General features: G+C 39.2%; 5 protein-coding genes across 8 annotated transcripts in view; all 5 read right to left on the bottom strand.

Annotated features, from left to right (window-relative positions):
• The window catches only part of LOC104769961 (WEB family protein At5g16730, chloroplastic-like), a 4,441-nt gene extending 4,117 nt beyond the window's left edge, over window positions 1-324 (bottom strand). The window contains exon 1 of one of the 2 annotated variants that reach the window (XM_010494297.2): window positions 44-324. In XM_010494297.2, the coding sequence (XP_010492599.1) occupies window positions 44-60 (17 nt within the window). In that variant the 5' untranslated portion in view covers window positions 61-324. The remainder of the gene's footprint in view (window positions 1-43) is intronic. The other variant, XM_010494296.2, reaches the window with a different exon arrangement.
• On the bottom strand, window positions 2,162-4,838 carry LOC104769958 (myosin-binding protein 3-like). The gene is made up of 3 exons (XM_019241702.1): window positions 3,889-4,838; window positions 3,719-3,793; window positions 2,162-3,626 (listed from the first exon to the last, which is right to left on the bottom strand). The coding sequence occupies exons 1-3, from the start codon at window positions 4,709-4,711 to the stop codon at window positions 2,470-2,472; spliced, it is 2,055 nt and encodes a 684-aa protein (XP_019097247.1). The 5' UTR covers window positions 4,712-4,838; the 3' UTR covers window positions 2,162-2,469.
• On the bottom strand, window positions 5,796-13,443 carry LOC104769959 (valine--tRNA ligase, chloroplastic/mitochondrial 2). 2 transcript variants are annotated; one of them, XM_010494292.2, is made up of 27 exons: window positions 13,151-13,443; window positions 12,950-13,034; window positions 12,710-12,836; window positions 12,358-12,441; window positions 12,045-12,139; window positions 11,681-11,772; window positions 11,444-11,497; window positions 11,291-11,343; window positions 11,151-11,212; window positions 10,885-10,960; window positions 10,661-10,744; window positions 10,195-10,343; window positions 9,966-10,083; window positions 9,763-9,879; window positions 9,405-9,625; window positions 9,113-9,202; window positions 8,770-8,881; window positions 8,451-8,561; window positions 8,198-8,335; window positions 7,765-7,815; window positions 7,566-7,678; window positions 7,345-7,492; window positions 6,928-7,032; window positions 6,711-6,812; window positions 6,532-6,604; window positions 6,245-6,411; window positions 5,796-6,131 (listed from the first exon to the last, which is right to left on the bottom strand). In XM_010494292.2, the coding sequence occupies exons 1-27, from the start codon at window positions 13,329-13,331 to the stop codon at window positions 6,003-6,005; spliced, it is 2,937 nt and encodes a 978-aa protein (XP_010492594.1). In that variant the 5' UTR covers window positions 13,332-13,443; the 3' UTR covers window positions 5,796-6,002. The 2 variants fall into 2 exon arrangements, with proteins under 2 accessions (XP_010492594.1, XP_010492596.1); XM_010494294.1 differs by lacking the exons at window positions 12,950-13,034; window positions 13,151-13,443 and having other exon boundaries at window positions 12,669-12,836.
• Window positions 14,493-16,482, bottom strand: LOC104769957 (glutathione S-transferase DHAR3, chloroplastic). Its single transcript, XM_010494289.2, has 6 exons — window positions 16,250-16,482; window positions 15,542-15,632; window positions 15,289-15,432; window positions 15,064-15,181; window positions 14,820-14,960; window positions 14,493-14,732 (listed from the first exon to the last, which is right to left on the bottom strand). Exons 1-6 carry the CDS (start codon window positions 16,443-16,445, stop codon window positions 14,646-14,648), a joined length of 777 nt encoding a protein of 258 aa, XP_010492591.1. The 5' UTR covers window positions 16,446-16,482; the 3' UTR covers window positions 14,493-14,645.
• LOC104769956 overlaps window positions 16,730-20,866 on the bottom strand; it is a 27,903-nt gene continuing 23,766 nt past the window's right edge. The window contains exons 4-5 of one of the 2 annotated variants that reach the window (XM_010494286.2): window positions 17,322-17,758; window positions 16,730-17,233 (exon numbers count right to left, since the gene is read on the bottom strand). In XM_010494286.2, coding sequence (XP_010492588.1) covers window positions 16,833-17,233; window positions 17,322-17,758 — 838 coding nt within the window. In that variant the 3' untranslated portion in view covers window positions 16,730-16,832. The remainder of the gene's footprint in view (window positions 17,234-17,321; window positions 17,759-20,866) is intronic. The other variant, XM_010494287.2, reaches the window with a different exon arrangement.

The following is a 20,866-nucleotide window of genomic DNA, read 5'->3' as shown; positions in this document are numbered from 1 at the left end:
AAAAAAAAAAAAAAAAAAAAAACAAAGAAGAAGAGTCTCTTACTTAGTTTTGGAAGCCATAGCCGCTGATCGTCGTCACCACCGCCGCGCTCAGTTGATCGATTACAAATTCGATCGATATTGTTGTATTGAAATTAGGTTCTCAATTATTTTTTTCTGGAAATCACAGATCAAGAAAGAGAGAGAGACAAATGATTCGAATCGGTGGAAATGAGGAAAAAAGGGGGAAGGAAGGATCCAAGTAAAAGAGAAGTAACGGAGGAATGATAATGGCAGGTGTGGTTTACTTGTCTGTCTCCAGAGTGGCCTCACTACTCCCCTCTTTTTTTCCTTTTAAAAAAAAAATATATATATATATATTGTAAAATATTAAAATAAGAGTAGGATTCTCCTACCGATCCGATGTATAGAAAAAGCAAAAAAAAAAAAAGAAACCCCACTAATAATTTCTTAACTTCGTTAAATTATTTTAAAAAATAAATATAAAAAAAAAGTAAAGAACGTGAAGGTTGGTACAATGACGAAAATGACCCTACACACTTCATCTTTAGCAGTCCAATCAAACTGACAGTGAAACTACTACCGTCACGGCTGTTGTTGTTGTTGTTGTTGTTGTTGTTGTTGTTCATATCATTGCTTTGCTGCTACAAAAGTGAGAGAGAGATCTACTACGGCTCTTATTCTTCCGCCAACCTTCCTTTTTTATTTTGTCAACGTTCGGCGTATTTCACAATTTTATTATATTGCTCACATTTGAAAAACACGGTTGGTATATAAATGCGTATTCATAAGAAAATAAATCTAATAAAAGATTAAAATCACAGCTTGGCATAACTTTTTTATATAGAAAATGTTTGGTATAGTTCAATGATTTGTTTTGTACATGAAGTTGTTGGTAAGAAAACTATACACTTCATTTACTCACTCCAAAAGAAACATAACCATGGCATAGAAACTATTATTATCATCATCTTTTCTTTCATGATACCTACTAGATTTTTTTCTTTAATTACATCTTATCATTATTCATTAGGAATGCAAAAGTCAATTGAGCATGTGACCAATGGTAAGGAACACATGAGATGAGAGACTAAAAATGATATGCCTTTATCTTCCTAAAATATAATCATCATGACGTTTTATGCAAAATCAACATTATTCTACTTTTTTCTACTTGAAGCAATCTGGTGTTTGTTTATACGGCAACTCTTAAGCATATGTTATGTTCAATCAGTATGCATGAAATCATTTAAAAGTCTATTCATTAGCTGAAGTTTATTTTTACGGTTTCCTAGCTCGGAATTAAATACATTTCGTGAGACAAAAAGAAAACATTAATGGAAATTTATACTAAATCATTACAGTATGTTGATTTTTTTTTATACATGTCATAGAACCACTCTTTTGAGTTTTGATTGACAAAAGAGGAATTGCATTTTAAGTTTAATTAAATTAAGGGTTACTTGATTAAAGTAAACTAAACAACTGCACCTTGGGAAGTTAACATAATTCTATTTCTAGGTATGTTATGATGACATATTTTCAGGTTCTTGACTTAATTTGTTTATATTTTCACTTTTTTCTAACTATTGTAGGTGACATAGAATTCTATACAAGTCATAAGAATATATAGCATAACAACTTCCACTTTACATGTTCTTCCTTTTTGGAGGGGTCTTTTATTTATAACGAGATTGATCATTGCACCCATGTGTCATGGTGCTTGTAGTTATATATTGTATTAGATATGTTACCAGTAATGTACTTAGTTAGACTAAACAAATGACACTTTAAGGAAATGCAAATCTTTTTTCTAGCCCATGTTCTTTAAAATCTGTATTTTGCTTCAGTGAAATTTTTTTTTAATTTATAAAACCATGTCTCATAAGTGGAACTCGCTTGGCCACCAATGTCTTAAGGCCGAACTATACATTAATGTCTGATGTTCAGACATTAAAGGCCTACGGCTTGTTTAGCAAAATGAAGTTATGAACGATGATGGGCTTTTTGCGAAATGAGTGCAATATTATAACGAGGCAAATGGTCTTAATTCATATATATTGTTACAATTCTGTTTTCTAGCAATTTGTCTTCTGCAATCTCTTACAAAGTGTTTATAATGTTGTAGAATGAACCACTTGTCTGTATGTGCCATTGAAACTAATCTGTTGAACATGTCATTTACTTTTAAAAATAATTAGTTCCCCACTTATTTGGAACTGAAAACTCTCATAAACTACAAGAAACACAATACAATTTACATGACAGATACAAATCCAATATTTGGACGAGTGAGAATCCTTTAGCTACTCCAAACAACAACAACAAAACACAAACAAGAAACATCTGAGAATTTCTGTAATCCTCAGATCCTCTCCATTGAGCAGTGCAAGACATTGATTCCAGTTCTTGAAACCTGTCTGAATAAATAATGGTGAAAAAGAGTTCATAATTCTTGTAAAATAACCATCAATCTTCCTGTGTCGTCTGGTTCTCGACTGTGTCAGTTAGTTCAATGGTTCTAAGATCACGGAGATGTTGCAAAATATCTTTGAGAATATCTGTTCCTTTGTCACCTTTCTTAGCCGAACTCATACAGTTTTTCAGAAACTCTCCATCTGTTTCCAGCACCTGTAACCTCTCATAGACACTATCAACTTGTTTGATGATCTCTAGCTTCTCGCTTTCCGAACCAAAGTTCTTTTCAACGGACTCCGCTAGTTCTTGATACTCGTCTTCTGATTCATTCTCTGCTGCGTCTAGAAGAGGTAGCAAACTCTTTGCCATTGATGCCATTGTTTGTCCTTCATGTTCACTATATCTCTCTTCTTGATCATAACTATTGCTATATTCTCCGTGAAATTTTGGATCCTCAGCTGACTGATCATTGTCCTGCATTGTTACTAGCCTGTCCTCTAACACTCTAAGCTGATCCAAAATCACTAGCCTCTCTTCTTCAAACTCTGATAAAGATTCACCAAGGATGCTCATATGTTGTACACAATCCAATGTTATCTTCTCCAAATCCACATCCGTCTCAGAAGAAGTATCCTCTTCTCCATTCTCCTCCTTTTTCTCATCATTACTACCATCATCAGAAGCCTCACCACTGTTTTTTGTAATTGTGATTTTGTTTGTAGCTTTCGATTCATACTCCAAAAGCTTCTCTCTGTAAACCTCAAGTTCTCTCTGGAGTTGTTCCTTCTCTTTCTCTCGTTTCACCATCAAATGATTTAACAGCTGCAAGGCTTCTTGATCATACTCGGCTTGTTCCTCCATCATTCTCTGATACTGCAAAGCCTCCATCTGAACTTTCGCTTTCTCTTCTTGTAGCCTCGTGATCATCGCCATTGTTTGGTTAGCGGATATTGCAGACGCGCTTCTTTCTTCTTCCAGCTCTGCATATAAATCTCTCAGTGCCTCTTGTTCTGCTCTCACAGTCTCTCTCAGCCTTTCAATAGTCTTTAAAGGATCACCACCGTCCATCTCATTCACTAATACACTTTCATCACCTGCATACTCATTTCTGGCAAGAAAAAGAAGTTTCTTGTTGAAAGTACTGACTGATGTTGGAGTTTCCGGATCAAGCTCCTTAGTCTTTTCTTCACCTTCTTCATTTTGGCTACCTATGAAAGAAAAAAACTCTATATATTCAGAATTAAAGCTGCACAAGACCTGCTATATATTCGATAACAAAAGCTTCATTCGTTTTGCTTACCAGTGAAGTTCTTGCTCTCAAACTGGTCAGCCAACAAATCTGCTCCTTCTTCTTCTTCTTTTTCTTCCACTTGAACTGTTGTGTAATCACAAAATTGAGGAATCTTTAAAACCTATGTGACAAACAAAAATAAATGTTCAGACTTTGGGTTTATGAATTCTCACTCTTACCTGAAACTTGATCTTCCCCATGTGTCTCAACATTGCCAGTGTCATCATCCCTTTGTTCATCTTCTGAAACCCTTGATTTAGCTTCAGGGATCTCCTCTTCGTTCCCGGGAGAATTAATATTGCTGATGATAGATCTTAACCCATCCTCCTCAGACACTTCTCTCAAGCTTAAACCATAACTCTCAACATCTGAAATCACTTCACCATTTTGCTGCTGCTCTTCTCTTTTCCCTTCTGCTTCTGCTTTACTTCTGAAGAACTCTGAAGGATATGATTCTCTCTCTATGTCAAACCCATCTCCAAAAAATTTCTCATCATCGATCATCTCTAAGATCAATCCTCCGTTTTCTCTATCCCTTCCCAGAGTTTTCCCCCAAATTGATGACTTGATAAGCAAGTAATTAGGGTAGGGTTTTTCAGCCAAGCTCTTCTGACAACATGTGCAAAACCCTAAACCAATGTTGCTCCTTTCTTCTTCGCGATTTGAGCAATCTGAGCACAAGTTCCCCGACTCGGATGTTTTCCCGTGAGTTTTGCAAAAACTGAGACTAGCAAGCTCCGCGACGTGACTTTGACATAAAAGCTCTCTGTAGTAAGTGAATCTATTCTCTGAGTTTCGTTCGAAGAGTCGATCTAGCTTAGGGCAGAGAAGGCAAACTTGCTTAAGGCCGAAGAAAGAAGCGAATCTGACGATAAAGTAAGTGAAAAGGGAATTGAGAAAGATAAAGAACATGAGAAGCCATTCGAGGAATGCGTAGACCAAGATTACTGTGATTCTGTTTGTGTTTCTGCTTAGCTTCGTCGCGAATGTGTTGGCCGCCATTGATTTTGGCTCCTCTGCTTCCTTCGATGAGAGAAGAGATGAGAGAGAGAAGAGAAGAGAAGAGAAGAGAAGAGAGAGTGAGAATGATGTTGTCGGGTAACATGCGCTAACTACGCTGTCTTTGTCTACTTTAACGTTGGTTTTGATATGAACCGAAATTAAAAACTAAACCGGAACAAGTTTTTCTACCTCAACAACTTCGATTTCCTGAGAGAGAGCTTCGGTTGTACTCCCTCCGTTTCAAAATATAGGATGTTTTAATCAAAGCACGCAGATTAAGAAGTCTTTACTTTTAACAAGTTCAACCAATCAGAAACAATACTGCATAATATAAAATACTAAATTAATCTAAAAGTTGCATTGAAATTTGAAAACATCCTATATTATGAAACAACAAACTTCTCCAAAACATCTTATATTTTGAAACGGAGGGAGTAGATGTTAATGAGTGGTAAGTGGAGTAATTCAGATGTTAATGAGTGGTAAGTGGAGTAATTTTCCAAACAATAATGTTGAGTGTTTGTATTATACTAGAAAACTTCAATAATCATCATTACGATAGTGACTTGGTTCACGGTTGGTTATGTGATCAACGATTTATTTATTTTCTTTCCGAAAGTTGAATTTAGGAAATTGTTGAAAGACCAAAAAGAGAAAGCGTGATGATGAATCATGAATTGGCTGTCAAAAGAAACATAAAAAAAGGAAAAAGGAAAAAAATCTTTTAAAGTGAGGATTGCCTCTTTTGCTTTTAGGTATGGGGTTATTTTTTTCCTGTCTTTTTTTTTTTTTAATTTTCTCTTTTACCAAATGAAAACTGCATTACACTAAACCAAATTAAGAACAAACCCTTCTACAATTTTCCTAATACAACTTTTTGAGCCTAACCAAACCAATCTGAATACACCTAATGAGTTGTTGAAAGTTTTTTAATACACATATTTTTTTTGTTGGTGAAGAAGCTATATAAAATTAAATACAATTGTAGCAGTAGTACAACTAACAAAATACTAAAATTACCCACGTTTTGCTTGAATACTGTTCATGCTTTTAGGCATTAATGGACCCGACAGTAGGACACTAATAAAAAAGTTGACAATTGATTATTTCTGGGGGTAGATTTTGAAGCTAAATTTGGGGTCCCTAAAAAAAGGAAAAATTAATTGTAGTTATGGGTAAAATTTAATGGACAAATAGCCTCAGAGAGCTTCAAATGATCGATCATCACTAAAAGTTATGTGCCGGGTCAAAACGCGAGAGTATATAATAATTACCTGAGAGATTTTTTAATTTACTGAGACACTAAAGAAGTAGACTTGAGAAGATCAAGCCTAGCTTTGGTCAGCTTTATCTTCTCTTCTAATTCTTCTGCTTGCTCCTTTACACCTCTCACCACTTCTTCTGGAGCTTTCTCCACAAACTACCGTGTTTCAAAATCATGTAAGACAAACAGTTTAAAACCCAGCACCGCTACTTCATTAGAAACAAAATCTAACAAGTGTTTTGAAGATTCTTTTCATGGTAATGGGGTACCTTCGGTGAACTGAGGCGAGTTACGAGGGCGTCGTATTCAGTTTGCATCTTGGACAGACGTTTGGATATGCGTTGGACTTCAGAAGATATATCAACCATGGCGGCAAGAGGTAGATATGCCTCTAGTCCTTCACTGGCTACAAGGTGGACTGAGAGATTTGCATCACCTGAAGAACCAACCAGTAGAGTTTTGTTTTGACCACGAGTTGAAGCCGGATCCCGCAAAAATGTAAATAATTGAGATAAGATGAAACGAAGAGAGCAGATTGGATTAAAGATTATTATACCAGGAGGGACATTGGTAAAATGGACGTTGTTTAAGTCAAGCCTTGATAGAAGAGCTAACACCTCCTTCTCTTTCTGCAGCAACACAAAAGGCGCAGCTTTTAATAAGGATACACTAGGCAAATCAATAAACCTTTCTTCGTAAGATAAATTAACTAGTAGGAAGAAACAATATACTGACCGAAATATATTCAATAACTTCTGCACTTCCAACAACTGCGGCAGATATACGCTTTACCGGTTCCACTGTATACTCTGCTCGTGCATTTCGAATTGCTCTAGTCTGTGTGATTTAACATGCAGTGTGTCAACATCTTCTGAACTTCTGATTATGAATTCTTTAGGTATGGTTCTGTTGGAGGTTAGCAGAATATATAAAGGCAGAAATTCACACTGACCAGAGCTTGTAAATTCTCAAATCTTTTTATTGATTCAACATTCCTTGGAAGTGAATTTTGTGGCCATGGAGACACAATGAGCGCTTCTTTCCTGTAGGGAAGTGCCTGCAAACACAAATGCATTTAGAATCTAGTTTCGTGAAGCTGAAATCATTTTTGATAGCAGTACCAAAGTAGGAACCACATATAACTAAGTTTTCAGTCCTTTTACATCATCCTCAGAAACAAAGCAACAGTACCAAAGAAAACTCAAAGACAACAGCTTAAGCATCCATTGGTTAAAAATCGTCCAATTAGCATACAAAAACTCTTAGGTATAAGGAAAAATCAGCCCCAGTGCAGTTGGCCAAGTAAATGGTGAAAGGCCAACTAATGTAGAAATGAAATACACAGATAGCAAAACTGAGAGCATGTTACCTGCCATAGATCCTCGGTTACAAACGGCATAAATGGATGTAACAGCTTAAGTATATTCTCGAAGACATATAACAAAACTGCCTGAGAAGCTAGAGAAACTGAATTGCCTCCAGATCCATACAGTCGAGATTTGCTGGCTTCAATATACCTATAGAGTAGACTAGTCAGTCAATTAAGTCCAAGAAACATGTATTGGTTGTTAAGAGTTCACGTAGTGATACCAATCAGCAAAGTCACTCCAAAAGAAATCATATGTTTCTCTTCCTACATCCCCAAAGAACAACTTCTCATAGCTTGCTGTGACGGAGTCAATGAGAATATGGAGTTTTGACACCTGATAATAATGCAAAAGGAATATAAGGTGGTAGACTGGTAGGCAGATTGATACTTTTTGATAACTTCAGGATTACGATGTTATACCGCCCAACATTCAGGCAAGGGTAAACTAAGTAAGGTTTCCTCTTTGTCCAACTGTCAAAAGAAAAGAAGCTAATGGTTAGAAATTTTTCACTATAAACATTGTGAAATATCACAACAACTCTATGGTAAGTGAGCAGCCTAAGGTAGCTTATCATTTGTGATGCGATTCTACAATTGTTTTAAGTTATGGCAAAAGGTATGCAAAAGGAAAAACTCCATGAAAGAGGGTCTGACGAATCTCCTATATTGAAAGCTACCTCGTTTTTTTTTCTGAGACTTTTATGGTCCATGAACCCTTCTTGACACAAAAAAAGATAGTCTTAAACGCTTATTATATGATATTCGACTTTATATCATACTTAGTCTGTCACTAAAAGGAAAATTGTACCACAGTTCCCTATACTTTCGAGTGGAGATGGAAAAGCAAGCAAACCTTGAGGGCCAGCAAATTCTCCCAAGCAGATGTATCACTTAAACTAGGGAGACTATGCAGCACAAACTTTCCAGCATTCCACAGTTTGTTGGTAAATGCTTTATTTGCAGTTAATCTCTCAGTAGATAAGTTCAGATCCTAACAAAAAGGTAAAGGGGAAAACATAGAAAGTAATATAGACATAAATATGATATCTTAATGTAAACCCCTAAAAAATTGTGGTTCAGCTGCCTCAACACCGTAGAGATCAAACCTGACCAGCAGTTCCTAGTGCGATCGTAAATCTCAGAGCGTCAGTGCCAAAATCTTTGATTGTGTCAAGCGGATCAATCACATTCCCCAGAGATTTTGACATTTTTCTCCCCTGATCATTTCAAATAATCTGGTTAACTAAATAGAGATATACAGAACTTGAATACAAGTTTCCCCTATAGAAATCCTAGAAGTCACTTAACATTTAAATAGCATAAAGGAAGAAGTGAGAGATAATGATGTGAAAAGCCTCAATGATCAAGGTTTGAGTAGTTACCTCATCTCGAAAAGAAAAAGAAAAAAAAAAACACTAAACTTACTTGAGAGTCCCGTATAAGTCCGTGAAGATAGACATGAGAAAATGGAACGGTCCCTGTAAATTCTATTCCCATCATAACCATTCTTGCTACCCAGAAAAATAGTATGTCATGCCTGTCCAAACAAAAGGACAATGACAATAGTTATGTAAAGGAAGTATTGGGAGTTTCAAAGACGCAAACTGCAACTAAAGCGCATTTTCTTTACGCGATGTACTTAATTTAGACATCAGTTCTTGGTAACAGGTCCTAAATTTTTTCCTTACTAGTGTAGGGTCTACCATTAACACTAGCCCTGATAGTAGCAGCCATGTTTTTCTAATCGACAAGAAAGAAAAGAATATACCCTGTTTCTAACATATTCGTAGGGTAGAAGTTACTGAAATCCTTCGCTGATACATCAGGCCAGCCAAGAGTGCTAAATGGCCACAGTGAGCTGCAGAAGAAAACATCTTAGGTCAAGTATATAAGAAGTTCTTGCAAAATCAGGAAAATATGTTCAGCTGCAGATATATTCTTTAAAGGTAAAGCACTAATCCATTGTGTGAAACTTTCACATAATAAACTATAGAATATTTTAATACCAGTGACACACAGAAGAAAAGTAATCTCCAAATAAATCTAACTGAGAAACTAACCTGGAAAACCAGGTGTCAAGAACATCTGGATCCTGATATATTTCAACATCTTTTCCATACTTCTCATGGGCTTTCTCAAGGGCTTCTTCAGCATTTTTAGCAACTATGTAGTCCTCTTCGCAATCCTTTCCAACCACATACCAAACTGGTATGCGATGCCCCCACCACAGCTGCCGGCTTATGCACCAATCCTTAATATTTGTCAGCCAGTGATTGTATATCTGCAAGGAGTGACAGGATATATAAGCAAAGGCAGAAGTAAGCAGTGTATACAGTCAAAAATCGAATATGCCAAACTGAGAGGACAAAACAGATACCAGCTCAGTAACTAATAACACACAACAGGTCGCTTGCATACCTTCTCAAATCTCTCAGGTATGATGGTAAGTTCTTTGTTCTCTACAGCAAGAAGAGCCTTCTCAGCTAAAGGATCCATGTGGACAAACCATTGTTTGCTTACAAGTGGCTCAATAACCTAAAACCAGTTAAACCATGCATGAGAAAATAAAAGAACTTCTAAAGAACTGGAATAATAATACTACTGGGTTAGTAGAAAAATACTTCTCCACCACGTTGAGATCTTGGAACTCGTAAAGTATGAGGCTCCTTCTTAACAGCTAAACCTGTCTCCTCAAGATCTGCCCATAGTTTCTCCCTCACCTCAAACCGGTCAAGGCCACTGAAAATACGATGTATGTTAAGGCACCAAGGACGTTAAGATGTAACCTAAGGGCATTCCATTTCATAATGTTGAATGCAGCTAACATATAAGTTTAAAACAAAATGTTACCAAAACAAGCCAGCAACGTCATTTAGTGTTGCATCCTTGTTCATCACATTCAGAATGGGGAGACCTAGCTTTCTTGCAAGAAGATAATCATTGTGATCATGCCCAGGACTTATCTTCAGAACACCAGTACCAAAATCCTTATCAACATACTGCCACGGTACAAAAAAAATACTGATGAGAATTGCATGAAGAACAGCATAGGAAATACTACGAGATAACTTCAGTTTCTTGCTTAGAAGTTATCCCATTGGAAATACTATGAGATAACTTCAGTTTCTTGTTCTAGTGTTCTTGGATCAACTAGAACACTAGAACTTAGAAGTTTCCCAGCAAAAAGTACTGATGAGAAAAGCATGAAAAATAGCAAAGAAAAACAACTGCAGCCTTTTCCTTGTTGAACTTAGAAAGAGATATTTGATCTTAAAAGACATCGAAAGGAGTGCACTAGCAGTATATCTGAGTTTACCTTATCAGAAATAATTGGCACATGACGACCATATGTCATAGGTACAATTGCTGTCTCACCAACATACTTTGCATAACGATCATCCTGGCAGATGCCAAATACATTTCACAAAATTAATCCTCAAACAATACTCAAAACTTGAAACGTCAAACACACTTTGATAGTCCCATCTTTGATTCCCGATATCCTAATATCAATTGAAATAAACAAAATTCACCACCAACCTCAGGATGCACGGCAAGGGCCACGTCACCAAACAATGTCTCTGGACGAGTCGTCGCTATAGTAAGAAAATCAGGACTGTACAAGAAAATATCAGATAAGCCATTTCCATAAACAGAACAAAGGTAGTCACTAATCTTCCAAGAAAATTTACTAGCACAATTCAAGGTTAACTACTGCCGAAGGAACTCTTACAGACCCAACGTTATCTTTTCACATAATTTTGCTATATATAAGGGTCCATCGAAGGAAAAGTAAAGGACAGTACCTTCCAGCTACACGGTATTTAATATGGTATAGAAACCCAGGTTCCTCTGAATATTCTACTTCCTGGTAAGAACAATACAGTCACTTCTAGAAAGAAAAAAAGTAATCAAACAAGAGTGTCAGATAAGATGCATCACACACCAAGTCCGAAACAGCAGTCTGTAAATTAGGGGACCAGTTGACCATGTAAGATCCTGGAAAAACATTATGCCACGATCATCAAACGTCGTAATGAGTATAGCACATCTATACTTAAATCTAAGACAACAGAAACCAAAATAAAAATTAGTGTACCTTGATATATCAACCCCTTGTCATGAAGCTTCACAAAAGCCTCGACCACAGCTCCTACAAATTGCGGGTAAAAGAGAATCAAAGAATATACAGTATAAATTCAAGGTGTAAAAATAAGAGCGACGAGAAACTTTATGAACCACCTAAAAACTGGATAGTATTTTTACTTAAAATCATATTTGGTCAAATTAAGAATCCCCATCTAGAAGATATGGATACTATAGAAAGATGCCTTACGACTCAATTGCTCATCAAGAGTGAAGCGCTCTCTACTCCAATCACAAGAAGCGCCCAGTCTTTTAATCTGATTTGTGATGGTTCCGCCATACCTGAGAAAAGCCACACAAAACCCTTAATGTATCAGATACAAATACAGGGGATTTTATCATTTAATGAAAGCATTGGCCTTTGGAATGGTATAGGACCATCATTTTACTCAAATAAAAGAAATGTATAGGAATCTTTTCTTGCTTAAAATACTGCATATCTTTCTAGACAATCGGTAACTTATCACTTGTTAGAAGAATGGAAACACCGCCAGACAATTTTTTTTGAAATTAGATCTTTTGAATTAATTCATAGCAGTGATTAGATAGCATACTTCTTCTTCCATTCCCAGACTCTTTTGGTAAACTCATCTCTACCTAAATCCACCCTCTTAATGCCTTCTGACGCTAGCATCTTTTCCACGACCAACTGTAAAAAATATAGTAGGTTCACCAAACAATGAAAATATTATATAACTATACTCTACAAGAAAGGGACATTTTAATAAATAAAATGTGGGAGATTGGTGTAGGAAAGAGTTCAATGGATTAGGAAGAAGCAAGATGTAAGAAATCATAGTGAGCACCAAGAAAACACACGTAAAAGAAATACCACGCAAAACTTGAACAATGAACTGGAAAATGAACCTGAGTGGCAATACCAGCATGATCGGTCCCAGGAAGCCAAAGTGTTGGCCTACCTTTCATCCTATTGTATCGAACCATAATATCCTGTCAAAACAAAACAAAACAAAATGTGATGAGAATAGCAAAACCATAGCCTAACACAGCTAATGCACACACAAAAAAATGGCATTACCAAATAATCTTTCAAACCAACTTAAAAACAGTGGAAGTGCCTAAAAAACTGCACATAGATGCATACATATACGAGGTAAAAGCAAGAGGAACAAACTAGGAGGAGGCTTAAATGAAAATAGGAACATAAAATGGAATACCCAAAATGACTGTGAATTATCTGAATACGGATTCCAACAACCTCAAGAGTGACAAACATAGCATGGCCCATGTGGAGAGAACCAGTAACATTAGGAGGTGGCATTGGTATCACAAAAGGGCTGCCTCCTTTGTCAAAACTTGGTTTGAAGTACCCTTGCGACTCCCACCTAAAAAATGCCCAAATCCCAAATCTCATAAGGATAAAAATCACAAAAGTCCATGTACATTACGGATATCCAAACTCATAATTCCAAAACCATCAGCAGAATTAAAAATTTACCAATTGTATATTTTCTCCTCCGAGGAAAAATCAAAGGTCTTGGATGTCTCGGGTGAAGTAAACACATCATTTCCTGACGCAGCAACTAAAATACAAAAGAGGAAATTCCGAGTAAACTACTACTGAAATTGAATTGAAGAACAGATTTCGTACATACGACGACTATAAGCAACGAAAGCCATAAGGAAACAGATTTCGTACCAGAGAAAGAGAATCTACGTTTCGAGAAACTTGAATTTAAGCGGGACGGGGAAATTAATCGACGGCGTCGGTTAGTGAAGAAGAGAGTGTTGAGCTGGTGAGGAGAGCTGCGAGAAAACAGAATACTACTAGTAGTAGTAGAAGTAGGTGTGGGTAGAGATAAAGCCGTTTGGAGAATCATGGCAGATTTCACCCGACAGATTCCCGAGAAAATCTGGGGGCGACGAGAACAAAAATTTGAAATTCCCAGGGAAAAAAAAGAGATAAGCTGCTGAGGAAAATGGGGTTTAAGCAAGGAGGAGGGAATGAATGGATGACGGAAGGGCAATTCTGTAATTATATCTGTCTTTAATGGTCTATTTGCAAACATTATCAACAACATCGGTGCCAATTTGTGACAGTCAATTTGGTCGGTACATTCAAAACTTATATGCAAGCTTCACTCACTGTGACACAATATAAGTAATGTATGTGTATTATAATAGCTTACTGGACCCGTGCTAGAGCATGGGTTAAAGTTTCTTTTATTTTTATTATAATTTCAAAATAAAATATAACTTATAAGACGTTTAGCATTGTAAACTGAGAAACGATTGTTATAATTATTTTTTTGTATGAATATGAGAGATGGATTTTGGTGAATGGAGATCTGAATGATTTATATCAATGTTTTTTAACCAAGACCGAGCCGGCCGGTCGGTTCGATCCAACCACAACCCGATAGGTATTCCGGTTCGGGTAACCACTAAAAACCTAACAAATAAAACCCGCAAAAAACCATAAAACCTCGCTAAAATCCCGTGAACCGGCGGGTCGGATCAGGTTGTCGGTCTCAAATTAAAATATTTTATTTTGGTCACACTTTAAACTTAAACCAAATTATAAATAAATGTTGTTATTTATAAAAGAATCAATTAGTTATTTTATCTAATCATTTAAAAGTTTAATTTTAGTTGTTTAGTACTTAATTATGTATGTTTTATTCATATATTTATAGAAAAGTAGATGTTATATTCATAAAATGTAATCAAACTAATAAACTAATTGACCCGTAATTCAATCGGTCCGACTTGTTGACCCAGTGGCCCGAAAGACTTCCGGTTCACCTTCCGGTCCAGTTTTAAAGACATTGATTTATATTAAAAGCTTGGAAGGATGTTAGGTCAGATTTGGAATATCTCGTTTAAGATTTTCAGTTACAATTAAGGTTTTATTTTTTACCATTAATATATGAACTATCAACTTGTAACCAATTAATATATGGATTAATTTATAACTTATGTATAACCTATTTGTAACCATTTATAACCATTTATTAAAATTATAAAGTCTACCAAAACAATGTTATGTACTTCCTTTTATTAAAAAGAAAAGATAGTTATAGATAACATTTAAAGTCTTGAAGAAGATTTGATTATTACGTTTTTACATTTAGTAAAAGAGAAAGAAGATGATGATGATGATCTCTTATGGTCCAACTTCTATATATAGCTCCTTAACCCATCACCTTTGGTCTCCAACCAGCAATTACATCCTCTGTTTGCGCTTGTGTGTTCACGAACGATTCCCTCGAGAAAACATTCTGTAAATCCCATTATAGCTCGGTTGGTTAAACGAAATGGAAAAAAAGATATGATCGAAAGAGAATGCGGTTTTTTCAGACAGTTACCTCCATGTAGGATATAACGAAAGAAAGTGAATCTGGAACAGACCAGTTCTTGTAATGTCCCAATGCAATCTTCATGTGGTATAACTTTGGTGCCAAGGACAAATCTGCTGCTGAAATCTTCTCTCCGTTTATGAACGGTCCCTTTCACAGTTAAGGAAGATAGAGTGGTAAATATTATGTTTTTGCTCATAATCGAAGACTAGTCAATGAAAGAGATCAAGAACTACAAAAGAAAATAGCTTACATTTTCCTTGATATGATCGTTGAATGTACTAAGCTCATCCAAGAAAACTTGCTCAGTTCCATCTCCTGAATCTTTGCTCTTGAGAAAACCGATAAATGTGGAAAAGATCTTCGACCCACTGCACACATAAACATAGATTAAACGCAAATTCTTAACTGGAAGTAGTATGCAGAGTATGCACTATAACAAGTACACCAGAGAAAACAAAAAGAAGGATTGGCTTACACTGAAGCCTTTTCAGGTGGGGTAGCAAGAGGAGGTTCAGGAAACTTGTCTTCCAAAGCTTGTGTTATAACATCGGAATCTGGAACCCATTTCTCATCAAACTTCACCACTGGTACTTTACCTTCTTGACTAATTTTCAAGAACCTATAAACATCAAAAACAAGAAGACAACAACACATTAAGAAAAATACTACAAGGAAATCAATCACTGCCGTTAATCAAGAATCATGAAGGAATCTCAAAGAGTATTGACCATTCCGGCTTGTTACTCAAATCCACCATTTTCATGTCATAAGGGACATGCTTCTCCTCCATAGTCAGCAACACCCTTTGGCAAAAAGGACCTATCAACATAATTATGCAATATAATCAACTCACTGAGAAAAAACAAAAACCAAAAACCACTATCCACTAGCCTAAGTTGAAGTAAATAACAAACACAATTCGAAATTGTTTGGATAGTTTTCTAACCACAATATAAACGAACTAAGCATCAATTTAGCTAACACGTAGAAATCGAGTGAAAGAGGGATCAAATTGAAGCTTAATATTATCCACATTTCAAAGTTAACGACGAGAGAGAGAGAGAGAGAGAGAGAGAGAGAGAGAGAGAGAGAGAGAGAGAGAGAGAGAGAGAGAGAGAGAGAGAGAGAGAGAGAGAGAGAGAGAGAGAGAGAGAGAGAGAGAGAGAGAGAGAGAGAGAGAGAGAGAGAGAGAGAGAGAGAGAGAGAGAGAGAGAGAGAGAGAGAGAGAGAGAGAGAGAGAGAGAGAGAGAGAGAGAGAGAGAGAGAGAGAGAGAGAGAGAGAGAGAGAGAGAGAGAGAGAGAGAGAGAGAGAGAGAGAGAGAGAGAGAGAGAGAGAGAGAGAGAGAGAGAGAGAGAGAGAGAGAGAGAGAGAGAGAGAGAGAGAGAGAGAGAGAGAGAGAGAGAGAGAGAGAGAGAGAGAGAGAGAGAGAGCTAACAGTCTCCGAGCTTGTTTGGTGTGGTGATAGATTCTTTAACGCAGATTTCTAGAGGACTCGCCGCCATTGCCATCGTTCCAATCCGACGAACGGTTCTTCCCGGTTTAGTTGAATCGCACCGCTTGATAAAACCGGCGCGGCTGACCGAAGCCGATAAAACACCGGCGGTGCAGGGTTGAAACCTAAGGCTTATCATTTTTTTTTTTAATTGGTCTGTGGTCAATTTCCAACTTAAGTCAGATGACTCAATGACTCAAATAATCTGGAAATTTCTCAGTGGCTAAGTTGACTGACACGTGGACAAATATTAGATATCGCGTACCGATCATAATGGGCCTCAACTTCTTCAATTCTCAGCCCATTTGTTATTCAATCGCAGTAGCCCACTAATGTAACACTTTTATACTTGGGCAGTGAATACTAATTCGAGTATCTTTGACATCAAAGATTCAAGGGGAGTTATAAAATTTATTTCCAAGGATAAGTACTATATAATATAAGGATGAAAATGCTCGATCGATCGTAGTCTTGATGATTACAAATACATTATCTCAAGAATAAAACATATAGAAAATATATAGATTTAAAGAACTTTGAACCATTGGCTAGCTGGATCACACGAACCATCCTTAGTCAAACACTTGCAAGGGTTAACGACGACGCTGTTGTCACGTTCGTCCACGTCAAGACATAGCAACAAACCATTACTTGTCTTGAACGACCAATGCATCTTGGTAGCTGCGATTTGTCCCAGCTTAGAACAGTTAGTGCCAACTCCAAGCTCCACCTTTTGTCCAGCAAAGCTTGGAATTTTCACGCACATTTTATTGACCCAAAGAATGCCTTCGTTGATGTTGAACGCACTTGTGTCGGCTTTAGGGCATGGTCCTAATCGAAGTGTGGGTGATCTGTCTGAGGGATTATTGGTGACGCAGAGTCCAGATGATGGATGGAAGAGAACGTTCTTGGTTTGTAATCCAGGTCCTGCATATACATCAAGATTCGGTATTTAGAGATTTATAATGTTCTAATTATAGAATCTTTAAATATTTATAACATTTACGGTTCTTGCCTCTAAAGGGTTGTTGGATTCCAGAGAGTTTCTGCAAGTAAGTAGCGTTTCTCACGTCTTTCCAATTCGGATTCAAGATACCATAAGTCTCAGCCATATCCGTTTTACCGCTTCTCAAGTAATAATCTCCGGTTAATGCCCAAACCGCCCAATCCAAATCATTCTGAGCCGCCCAAGCAACCAAACAATTCATATACCGGTTTCCGCTGATGTCACCGCCTCCCTCGTCAGTCCCAAACTCACTCAAGATCAAAGGAGAGCCTCTCCCAACTAAGAATCCTCCGTTGTGTGTAACTTTTGAGATGATTTTGGCGCAGAAATCGTTAGAGTTGTATTTTTTCCACGAGTCTCCGCCGTCGGAGAAGCTGTACCAGTGGAGCTCGAAGACGAGTTTGTCGGTGAAGCTTACGTTGAAGAAACGATCACGGAGGAAAGATGTTGGACATGGGCTGCGCCCAATATGCCACTCGGCCCAACATGACAAGACAGTTGCTATTTCGGCCCGACAAAATTGGATGAAAGTCATTAGTAAAATCGTAAAGGGCAATCTCGGGAATTCATGATGGAAACCCTAGAAACCCCTCGGTCTACAGTGCGCTATATAAAGCAACAGTACTCGCTGGAGAATAGGCATCAGACTCACGTACAATACCCCGAGAGCAAAACTTTGTGTCTAATCATAGTTATTATTTCCTGTATAATTCTCATTAGCTTCCGAGCTCGTCGTGACTCACTTGCCAGTTCTCATGTGAACTGACGAGCACGATCTTGACTCGTTTTAGTGACGACCTCGAATTCTTATCGTTAATAAAAGAACAAACTTCTCTTTCCCCAAAAATCGATATTTATTTAGTGTTGTGCAATCCCCAGTACAAACAATTGGCGCCCACCGTGGGGCCAGAGCAGAACACTTCTTTTTTGACGAATCAACACCGACGGTCCTCACTTCCTCAAAGTTTCAAGATCTATGACGAATCCTAGCGACGATCTCAACGAAGCAATGGAGCAGCCGACGGAGCAGCGATGGGGGCGAACGAGAACACGAACTGTCCTGCCTCAACCCTCTTCGGCGATCTCAACCGAAGGCCCCTCGCCGAGCACGATTCCTCCGCCAGCGCCCGACGCGCCCCTCGAACCCCTCGCAGCCACAAACGTTGGACCCGGACCTGTCACCGACCAGTTGGTAACTAACGCCGCAGCTCTCCTCAGCGCCGCTCTCACCAACACTGCCGCTCGCTCCAATGCCGCTCTCCCCAATGCTTTGCCCGTCCAAAGGAGCGGACTCGACGACCTGATGCAAGTCATACTCGATCGACTCGATGGTCAGGAAACGCGAACAAACGAGCGGCTCGAAGCAATTGTGGCAGCGCAGGAAGCGTCGCAAAATCAAATTAGCAGGCTCCAGCAACGAAGGAGCGAGCGCCAGAGTGAGAACGACCCCGGCGATCAGCACGCAAATCCACCGCCCCCTGCGACGTTGTCCGTAGAAGAACGCTACGAAAGCCATAGACGCCCACCAGCATCGATCATCGTAGGCTCCATGGAAGAACGCCCCAGAGAAGTCCCATCCGAGAACCAAAACCGAACGCAGAGACGAAGCGGAAGCCCGCCGACCCCAACTTTGCCGAGCCGACAAACCGACGCAGATCTCAAGGACGAAACCATACGGCGCCTTGAGATGATGGTCCAAGAACTCTCCTCGAGAGTTCACCGGGCAACGAGCTCGGCCCCCAATCTCGACCGAGTACTCGAAGAGGTCCAGCGCTTGCCGTTCACTGCAAGGATCTCTCGCGTTCGTGTTCGTTACGTAAACAAGTTCAAATTCACTCCGTACAATGGATTGGATGACCCAAAGCCGTTTCTGACTTCTATGAGTTTTGCTATAAGCCGAGCTCACTTCAGTGAAGAGGAATACGAAGCTGGCTGCTGTCAACTCTTTGTCGAGAACCTAGCTCACGAAGCTTTGGGATGGTTCGCTCGGCTCCCACCGAACTCTATCGGAAGCTACCACGAGCTGACGACCGCCTTCTTACAACACCATTCCACATTTATGATTCGAGGCGCCTCGAATGCCGATCTGTGGAACATGTTCCAACAAACCAACGAGTCGCTCCGGGATTTTTATGGAAAGGTTCAAAAGAATAGTTTCAAAGCTCTCGATCGCTGATGACACAGTGATATCAGCTCTCCGCAACGCTCTCGCTCACGGTTCCCGATTTAGGGAAGACATCATAGTCCATGAGCCCCTGTCTCTTGACGACGCGCTGCACCGCGCCAACAAATACATCGAGTTGGCTGAGGAAAGCGCATCGAGAGCGAACCGACCGCTGCCAGAACCGCCGACCTCTAAGTCGGCCAAAGGGAAAGAAAAGGCGCAAGACGAGCATCATGAGCCTCGTCAACACCTTGACAAGGAGTATGCTGATAAGCTGGAAAAAGCGAAGAAAGCTCAAGCGTTCGCTGTGAGCAATCAGGACCCTCAAGCATCCTCGTCGAAACCCTGGAATAACAAATGGGTCCGGGATCCATCGGGCAAAGGAGGAAAAAAGTATTGCGACTACCATAAACGAGCTGGGCATACCACTGAAGAATGCCGCACGCTCCAGCAGGTACTGCTCGATAAGTTTAACGAAGGCCACGTTGACGTCGAACACGAGCGACGACTAATAACGGCTCACAGGGATAACCAATTTTTTAACTCTGAGAACGAGAACCCAAGTAGGCAATACAATACAGCTCCCGCCCCACAGCACGGCACAGAGATCCTGCCCCCTCCCCCAGCACCAACCCTTAAGAGGAACCCCGAGCCGGCCGACGATCCAAACGCTCCGGCCCCGCGCCGAAGGATTAATATGATTATGGGCGGCCTAACGACTTGTCGTGACTCGGTTCGTTNAGCTGCAAGAACCGCCGACCTCTAAGTCGGCCAAAGGGAAAGAAAAGGCGCAAGACGAGCATCATGAGCCTCGTCAACACCTTGACAAGGAGTATGCTGATAAGCTGGAAAAAGCGAAGAAAGCTCAAGCGTTCGCTGTGAGCAATNCCCAAGTGAACATTGACCCTTCTGAAGCGACTCGCTGCGTAGGGATCGGTGCCGACCTACCAGAGGATATCAAGGACGAGCTCGTCAAGTTTCTGCGCCAGAACGTCACCACCTTCGCGTGGAATATGAGCAGTATGACCGGGATCGATCCAAGTATAACCTGCCACGAGCTCAATGTAGACCCCACGTTCAAACCGGTCAAACAAAAGCGCCGTAAACTCGGACTAGAGCGCACCGCTGCCGTAAACGAGGAGGTCACAAAGTTGCTCGCTGCTGGATCCATCAGGGAGGTCAAGTATCCCGACTGGTTAAGTAATCCAGTAGTTGTGAAGAAAAAGAATGGCAAGTGGCGGGTGTGCGTCGATTTTACCGATCTTAACAAGTCATGCCCAAAGGACAGCTTTCCTCTCCCAAGAATCGACCAGCTGGTCGAGGCAACTGTGGGAAATGAACTTCTATCGTTCATGGACGCTTATTCAGGATATAATCAGATAATGATGCA

Source organism: Camelina sativa, chromosome 20 (genome assembly GCF_000633955.1).
Source record: "Camelina sativa cultivar DH55 chromosome 20, Cs, whole genome shotgun sequence".
NCBI classification, from domain to species: Eukaryota; Viridiplantae; Streptophyta; class Magnoliopsida; order Brassicales; family Brassicaceae; genus Camelina; species Camelina sativa.
The sequence above is the reverse complement of the archived record's forward strand: the minus strand, read 5'-3'. Positions and strand labels throughout refer to the sequence as shown.

Excerpts from the sequence above, each read along its gene's own strand:
- LOC104769958 (XM_019241702.1), bottom strand. The coding sequence starts at position 4,711 with ATGGCGGCCAACACATTCGCGACGAAGCTAAGCAGAAACACAAACAGA. Across the intron at positions 3,794-3,888 it reads TGGGGAAGATCAAGTTTCAG|TTCAAGTGGAAGAAAAAGAA; the intron begins GTAAGAGTGAGA and ends ATTACACAACAG. Across the intron at positions 3,627-3,718 it reads TGAGAGCAAGAACTTCACTG|GTAGCCAAAATGAAGAAGGT; the intron begins GTAAGCAAAACG and ends TTTCTTTCATAG.
- LOC104769959 (XM_010494292.2), bottom strand. The coding sequence starts at position 13,331 with ATGATTCTCCAAACGGCTTTATCTCTACCCACACCTACTTCTACTACT. Across the intron at positions 9,880-9,965 it reads GATCTCAACGTGGTGGAGAA|GTTATTGAGCCACTTGTAAG; the intron begins GTATTTTTCTAC and ends AACTGGTTTTAG. Across the intron at positions 6,813-6,927 it reads TTGAGAATTTACAAGCTCTG|ACTAGAGCAATTCGAAATGC; the intron begins GTCAGTGTGAAT and ends TAAATCACACAG.
- LOC104769957 (XM_010494289.2), bottom strand. The coding sequence starts at position 16,445 with ATGATAAGCCTTAGGTTTCAACCCTGCACCGCCGGTGTTTTATCGGCT. Across the intron at positions 15,182-15,288 it reads CCACCTGAAAAGGCTTCAGT|TGGGTCGAAGATCTTTTCCA; the intron begins GTAAGCCAATCC and ends TTATGTGTGCAG. Across the intron at positions 14,733-14,819 it reads TCGTTATATCCTACATGGAG|AATGTTTTCTCGAGGGAATC; the intron begins GTAACTGTCTGA and ends TGGGATTTACAG.